Source organism: Tupaia chinensis, unplaced genomic scaffold, assembly GCF_000334495.1.
Source record: "Tupaia chinensis unplaced genomic scaffold, TupChi_1.0 Scaffold145367_1, whole genome shotgun sequence".
In the NCBI taxonomy this organism is placed as follows: Eukaryota; Metazoa; Chordata; class Mammalia; order Scandentia; family Tupaiidae; genus Tupaia; species Tupaia belangeri.
In genome coordinates, this window is record NW_006205228.1 from 1,024,058 (window position 1) to 1,031,960 (window position 7,903).

Sequence of the window (7,903 nt, forward strand, 5' to 3'; positions counted from 1 at the left end):
GGGGCCACGAGTTTAAAGTTTTTAACAATAGGGAACATAGATTCCATTCAAGGTTGGATCAAGGGTGGGTCTTGTGCGGATCCGCCATTGTAGGTGAGTCTCCATGGAATACAGTTTTAGGAAAGCGGTTCTGATAAGCAGAGATGATTATCAGTTGATGCGGCATAGCAGCCATCTTGTAATTAGCGGGAATGGTGTTGTGGGGATCTGCAGCGGGAGTTATCCTCGGGTATCTGGCTTCCTCAAGAATGGTAGAGTAGTTTCTGTTCTTCCCTGAGACAATGCAGGGCTGGTAACCATCATCTCACTGTCCATAGGTAGAGAAAGTCCTTCTATATAATATATTTCTCAATTGGTTTAAGACAGCTAAAGTTTCTTTCTGTTGCTTATAGTTGCAAGTTCTTAATCCTTGTTTTCAGCTTCAGTTTGCCGCCTGCGACCGCGGCCACGCGCAGGGGGGTTTGGGGGGGGCACGCTCAGGTCCAGGGGCCACACGCCAGACCCGAGCGCGCGAATGTGCGCGGGACCCAGCGCCACCTCCCATTCGCCTGCCCGGCCAGAGAAAGGAAGGATGGCGACCTTGGTTGGTCTGCGCCGCCGGCCCGCATTGGCGCCAAGCGGGACACACCCAGTGCCCCAGAGGCAGCGGGGGCCGGGCAGCCCAGGCCGCGGAACACGGAACAGAGCCCCAGCCGTGCAGGCCTGCCACCGCGCAGGCCCAGGCCCGCCGCCGCGCAGGCCCCAAAAATTTAGTATTCATTTTAAAGTGCTTAAATTATCTGACATTTCTTTCCCAGTACTTAACTCTTCTAAATTTGATGCTTATTGATTTTATAAAATCTAAGCTACCTTTTAAATTTAAAATCATAAGCCCAAACCAGTTATTCAGGAATTTTAAATTGTTCATTTTTCAGATACACTAATGTACTTGTTTTTTCAATCCAAATGTTAAAAAATATATAGTACTTGTCTCTTATGCCCACAGGCAGCATGCAAGTGTGATGTGGCCTCAATTTACTTTTTCTCCTGTTTCTGACCCTCTTCTGTTTATCTCTTAACGTTTTTCCCTTTCCTTTCATCATATCTGTATTCTAAACCTGCGCAGTTCATCAAGATGGTTCCAGTTTCATTGACTTAAGCAATTTAAGGTCGCCCATTCCAAGCAAATTTTGAGTCATATATGGTTGGGGTTGAATCTTACAGGAAAACAGGTGGGATCGAGAGCTATAGACGTCTAGGGTGATGTTTCTCCAGAAAGGGGCTAAGTTGAGCACAGTTTTACACACTCTGCCAGCAGTGACTCTGGGCCATAACTGCCAAGTTCCATCCTGTCACCTTGGATTTAAGTTTCATATCACGTAATTCACAATGACCGTGGGTCTGCAGTCCCCACACACAGTATGCATGACTGATGCATTTCATTTAATCTGTTTATTGCTTGATTCTGTCCTGTATTATTCTTTTTATTTGGCATGCTATAATTTTTAATTATTTTAAGCATTTAAGTATTTAAAAATAAAACCTACTTGGATTTTGCTTATCTGGCTTTATATTACAGTTGTAAGGTCATTCTCATGATAGCTTTACTTCAAATTTTCTGAAACACAAAGAATATTTTATATCCTGGGATCAGTAGTTAGCATAATGGCTATGTTGCTGAACTCCCATGTAGCTGACCACAGTTCAAGTCCTGGTGGCTTAAACTCATGCTAGGTGTGCGTGCGTGCTCAGGAATTGAGAGGAGAATGGAAGAGAAGAGACTGCAGCGTGGACATCCCCTCTGGGGGGTGATTTCTTGCTCTCTGTCTCTCTGGCGAGCACATGTGCCCTATAGCAAAAACCTCTCCAAAAAAAAGAGAATATTTTGTATCCTAAAAAAAAGTTACCTAGAGCCCATAAACAGGGATTATATTTGGATCACAGGCCTGATTTATTTACACAGAAAGTAATGTGATACTTTAGTTCTCCAGTTGTATTTTTGGCAAGGACTGTACACCATCTCTGTTCAATAATAATGTAATGTGAACTGCATATATAATTTAAAATTTTCTAGTAGCCATGTTATGTAAAAAGAAACAGGTGAAATTAATTTTAATGTTTTATTTAGACCAGTAAAATTTAGATGTTATTTCAACGTGTAATCAATATAAAAATGGAAGTGTTTTATATTTTTCTTTCATACAGAATCTTTGAAATCCCACTGCAAGTTCAGTTCAGACTAACCACATTTCAAATGCTCAGTGGACACTTTGTAGCTAGTGGTTTCTATGGTGGATAGGGAAGTCTTACACTTTTGCAACTTTGCATTGGTAACATAATTGTTGCTTCCTATGTAAATGTGGTTTATTATTTTAGATACAGATATCTCTAATTGAATAAAACAATTTATTTAAAAATGTATCTCTTTATTTTCTTTCTCTTAAAGGCCCTTCCTTCTTCTATGATCATAGTAGCAGTTTATTGTCCTGTGATAGCTGCCATTTTTATTGTTCTGAAGATGGTCAACTATCGACTACATAGAGCTCTTGATGCTGGAGAAGTTGTTGAGAGGGGTGCAAATGAGTTTGCAGATCAGCGAGCGAAAGCTGAACAAGGCAACTGTTCAACCAGGAGAAAAGACAGCAATGGACCAAGGTAAGGACACCTGCGTCCCTCAGTTTGTGTTGTCGATTGTGTTATGTGTACAATGATGTGATGGTTGTGTTGTACCTGCTGACTTTATATGGTTTACGGCAGCATCAGATTTATCACTAGATATAATGGTAAGTACAGAAGTGCAGATTGTAATATAGAACAGACCAAAGCTAACTGACGTGCTTGGGGGATTAAGCCAGTGTCCTTGGCCTCATTACTAAACAAGTTAAAACAGTATACTCTAATGTGATTCTTCACACCAAAACCAGTGGAAAACAACTTAGGGAATAATTAAGCATGGCTTATGATTCTCAGCATTTATTTTTAAGTTTATACACACAAATAAAATGTGTGAATATTATAAGCAAATATTCATTTTTTTAAAAGATTTTTAAAAATTATTTATTTTATTTTATTTATTCATTCATTTATTTTAATTTGACCAGAGAGAAACAGAGAGAGAGAGGGAAAGGGAGAAATGAAGCTGCCTGGTTCGGGATTCGAACTATGGTCAGCCATGTGGGAGTGTCCATCCAGCACCTTAACCACCATACCACCTGCTGGTCCGCCCCCCCCCCTTTTTTTTTAAACTTAAAAAAAAATTATTTATTTAATTTTATTTATTCATTCATTTATTTTAGTATATGTGCTGCCGAAGCGAGCACTTCATTAACTTATTTTAATTTGACCAGATAGAAACACACACACACACACACACAGAGGGGGGGGGGGAGGAAGGAAGAAAGGAAGGCAAATATTCATATTTTACTTCACATTTGTAATCTGTATTTTTCACTTAGTCTATTGTAAGTGTTTTTCAATTTTATATGCTTACCTTAGACACTTAGTTGTTCTTTTCCTCAATCATTATTATTATTATTATTATTATTATTATTACTTCGTGAGAGTTATTTGTTATAGGGCATGTGTGCTTGCTGGAGAGACAGAGAGAGAGAGTGTGAGAAATCACCCCTTAGAAGGGATGGCCTTGCCACGATCACTTCTCTCCAGATTTTGGGCGTGCATGGACATGAACTGGGCATGAGTTTCAAGCTGCCAGGTCCCAGACTCAACCAGCAGTTGACCGTGTGGCAGGCCAGTGCCTTATTCACCACATGACCTGCGGGCCCCTCCTAAGTCTTCATAAGATTGATGTCACCCCTTCTTGGAAGCTTTCCCTTCACATTTCATCTACAGAATCCTCCCTATTGCTCAGTCACTTTCTATCGCATTACCTTGGCCTCTTCCCACTTCTGTTTTTGTAGTGGAAGTTTATTTGGACCTTGTTACCAGAAATAGGTACCACTAACGTAACTCTTAAAAAATAGCTCCTTGTATGAAACTTGACACACATAAGGTTATAGGGCACGTATGCTCACCAGAAAGACAGAGACAGAGAGATAAAAAGCGAGAAATCACTCCCCGGGGGGATGGCCACACCACAATCCCTTCTCCTCTCGGGATCTTGGGCATGTATGCACACATGCCTGGTGTGAGTTTAAGCCACCAGGTCCGGAACTTGAACCGCGGTCGACTACACGGGAGTCTGTCAACATAGCCATTACACCATCTGCTGGTCCCAAGGTCATTCTATTCTAAAAACAACGCTGAGGTAGATGCTGTTATCCCTGATGTACAATGTGGAAACCAAGGTGAGAAAGATGAAATAATCCAAGCAGTTGGGCTCCGGAGTCCCTGCTTTTAGCCACTGTGCCATGTTTCTACTTAGCGTAATGTGAGATATTTGATGTATGAAGATATAAAAAATATAATAAAAGTGGATATTCCTCTATAAAGGCAGATAATAGTTCTGTATATTTCCAATTCATTGAAGCCTTTGTTTTTCCCCTTTGAATTACATTTTTCCTCATCCGTAATGATTACCATATGTTCCTTGCATAGATATTTTACCCATGTAATAATTTTGTTCATTGCATTATCACTATTTGAAATTATTTATCTGTATTTATAAGTTTCTTGAAGGCAGGGGCCTTGCTTTTCTTATGAAATATCATATTCCTAGGTTCCAAACCAGTGTCTGGTACAGATAGGTACTCAGGTAATAAACACATTACTTCTGTGTTTATTTTTAGTGATGCACAGTATTCCATTTTGTCGATGTATGAAAATTTGACTATCCTATTTTGAGTTACTTCAATTATTGTCAAATTTAAAATGGAAATATCACTGTAATGTTTAAGATGAAATGTTGTACAGTAATTTGGTGCTATTACCAGAAAGGCTGCACGCATTTTTAATTTTTCTGATATATAGGGAGGTCTTCAAAAGGTTCATGGAAAATGTGTACCATGAAAAATCTATGCATGTCCTTTAGTTGTATTTGTCCATGAACTTTTTGCAGTCCTCTCACAATACCAAGTTCTGAAGATTTTTACCATTTCTGTGACCAGCATTAAGAACACACTGAGCAATTAGTGTTTTGACAAGATAGCTCTTTGTTTAACTGTCACTTTTGGATTACTAGTGAAATGGAGGTATTTTTCTTGTTACTGCCATTTGTATTTGTTTTGTGAATTTTTATATTGGTGGCTAGTTTTTCTGCTATTGGTTTAGAAAGACGAATTCATGAATATATTTTACCCTTTATTGTTTGTGTTAAATACTTTTCCTCAGTATAGCATTTTATTTATATATTTTAAAATATGCCACACGTATTTTTAAAGTTTATCTATTTATCTCTTCCATGTGGGGGAAGGACAAGCAGGCAAATTATATAAATATTCAGTTGTATCTACTCTTAGTATTCTTGTCATTCTGTTTTTTTTTTTACTCTTAAATTGTAGTCAGTTCAGAAACATAATTTGTTTAGATTTGTTTATTCTTTTTGTTTTTAAGAGGTTTTTGCCATAGGGTGTGAGTGCTCGCCAGAAAGAGAGACAGAGAGACAGAAACCGAGAAATCACTCCCCAGGGGATAGCCACGCTGCAATCCCTTCTCCTCCATACTCCTCTTGGGATCTTGGGCATGCACGCACACGTGCCAGCGTGAGTTTAAGCCACTAAGTCTGAGACTCGAATTGTGGTGGACTACATGGGAGTCCAGCGACATAGCCATTACGCTAACTGCTGGTCGCTAGGTTTGTTTATTCTAACACCATTCTCTAATAATGCATTTTCCCTGGTAAATATAAATGCTTTCTTCTTAATGTAGCCTACTTACACTTATGTCAGTTCCCAGAATTTGTTTTCTACCCCATCGATCTTTCTATATTTTTTGTTTGTTTATACCATACCATTTTGATCATAATAGCTTTATAGTATGCTTAATACTTAGCAGTGCCAATACCTTTTCAGTATTTTTTTCCCCAATATTACTTGGTTGTTTTTATGAATATACTTTTTTGGTGAGATGTCCTCCTGTGTACTCATCATCCAGAAGATACAGTTTTGATAATAATTGTTTTAAATTTGAAGAAACTCAAATCTTCAAAATAGGAAATCTCATGTAGGGACATTGATGAAATTTTCATTTATTTTCACATATTTCCACTTACCATCCATTTATTCACTTATTTTTTATGTTTTGTAAAATTTCAGATTTTTTAAAAATTTTAAATGATTTAATTTAATTTTATTTATTCATTCATTTATTTTAATTTGACCAGAGAGAGATAGAGAGACACAGAGGGAGGGAAAGTGAGAAAGCAAGCCACCTGGTCTGGGACTCAAACCATGGTTGGTCATGTGGGAGTATCCAGCACCTTAACCACCATGCCACTTGCTGGTCCCAAATTTCAGATATTTTAAATGGGAATTAAGAATTAAATACACACTCTAACATAGTGAATAAACAGAACGTAGATTGCATTTAGTGGGCCAGGGATTGAATCACTTCCTAATTGTATGACCTTGGAGAAATTACTTAGGCTTTTTATACTTTGTCTTCCTATCAGTATGATGAGGGTAATAATAGTTTTACCTCATAGAAATTCTATAGGAATAAATGAGATGAAATATGAAAGCACTTAGAATAATTCCTGACAGGGGCCGGCAGGTGGAGTGGTGGTTAAGGTGCTGGGCTCCCACATGACCAACTTAGGTTTGAGTCCCAGACCTCATGGCTTTCTTTCTCACTTTCTCTCTCTTTTTGATCAAAATTTGGGTCAGCAGGTAGTGTGGTAGTTAAGGTTAAGGTGCTGGACACTCCCACATGGCTGACCTTGTTTTGAGTTCAGAACCTGGTGGCTTGCTTTCTACTTTCCCTCTCTCTCTCTCACTGGTCAAATTAAAATAAATGAATGAATAAATGAAATTAAATAATTTTTAAAAGGGGAAAGAAAAAAATTTTAAAAGATGATGAATAAAATTAAATAATTATTTAGATGAAAGATTAATTCCAGATATGGAATAACCACCCAGTAATTGTTCTCATTATTTGTGGGTATTATTATATTTTTTAATTACTCTGTTATGGATTGTTTTTCCATTTTCTTTTAGTATTAAATAGCTTTTATTGTGAAGTATATATATTCCAAATAGTACGTCAAATGTATGTATGTATAATTGAGAGTATCATAATTTAGTATAGACTTAATTACCCACCACGCGATTTAAGAAGTAAGACATTGGGGCCAACAGGTGGCATGATGGTTAAGACTGGACTCCCACATGGCCAACCATGGTTCAAGTCGCAGATCTAGTGGCTTGCTTTCTCACTTTCCCTTTCTCTATCTCTTTTCTAGTAAAATTAAAAAATAGTAATAATAACAAGTAAAATTAATTAAATAAATAATTCTTAAAAAAAGAAGTTGGACATTGTACAAATGCCATGTAAGCCTAATGTATTTTCCATTGCATTCTTCACTTCCCATCATCTTGTTTCATTTTTCTTTCTTTTTTTTTATTAATTGATTGATTGGAATTAAAAAACTATATCCACACTATTACTTTATTGGCTATGTGCATTACAGACATCTCCCAGTTTTTGGCTTGTCATTTGACTTTCTTTAAGATTTTTAATGATTATCATACATTCCTAAAGTTAATATAGTGACAGTTATCATTTTTAATAATTAGTATTTCATGTCTTAAAAAATTATTTCCTACACAGAGATCAGAAAGATAGTCTCCTATATTGTCTTTTTAAAAATTTCATGTTTCTTGGGGCTGGTGGGTGGTTAAGGGCACTAGACTCCCACATGGCCAATCCTGATTCAAGTCCTGGACCTGGCAACTTGCTTTCTCACTTTCTCTCTCTTTCTCTCTCTCTGTCACTCTGTCCCTCTCTGGTCAAATTTAAAAATAAATAA

General features: G+C 37.5%; 1 protein-coding gene across 3 annotated transcripts in view; it reads left to right on the forward strand.

Annotated features, from left to right (window-relative positions):
- Positions 1-2,425: 2,425 nt before the first annotated feature.
- Positions 2,426-7,903, forward strand: part of PCNX1 (pecanex 1) — a gene marked incomplete at its 5' end in the record, with an annotated part of 166,814 nt that continues 161,336 nt past the window's right edge. For all 3 annotated transcript variants that reach the window (XM_014583989.2, XM_006167960.3, XM_014583990.2), the window contains 1 exon segment: positions 2,426-2,634. In XM_014583989.2, coding sequence (XP_014439475.1) covers positions 2,426-2,634 — 209 coding nt within the window.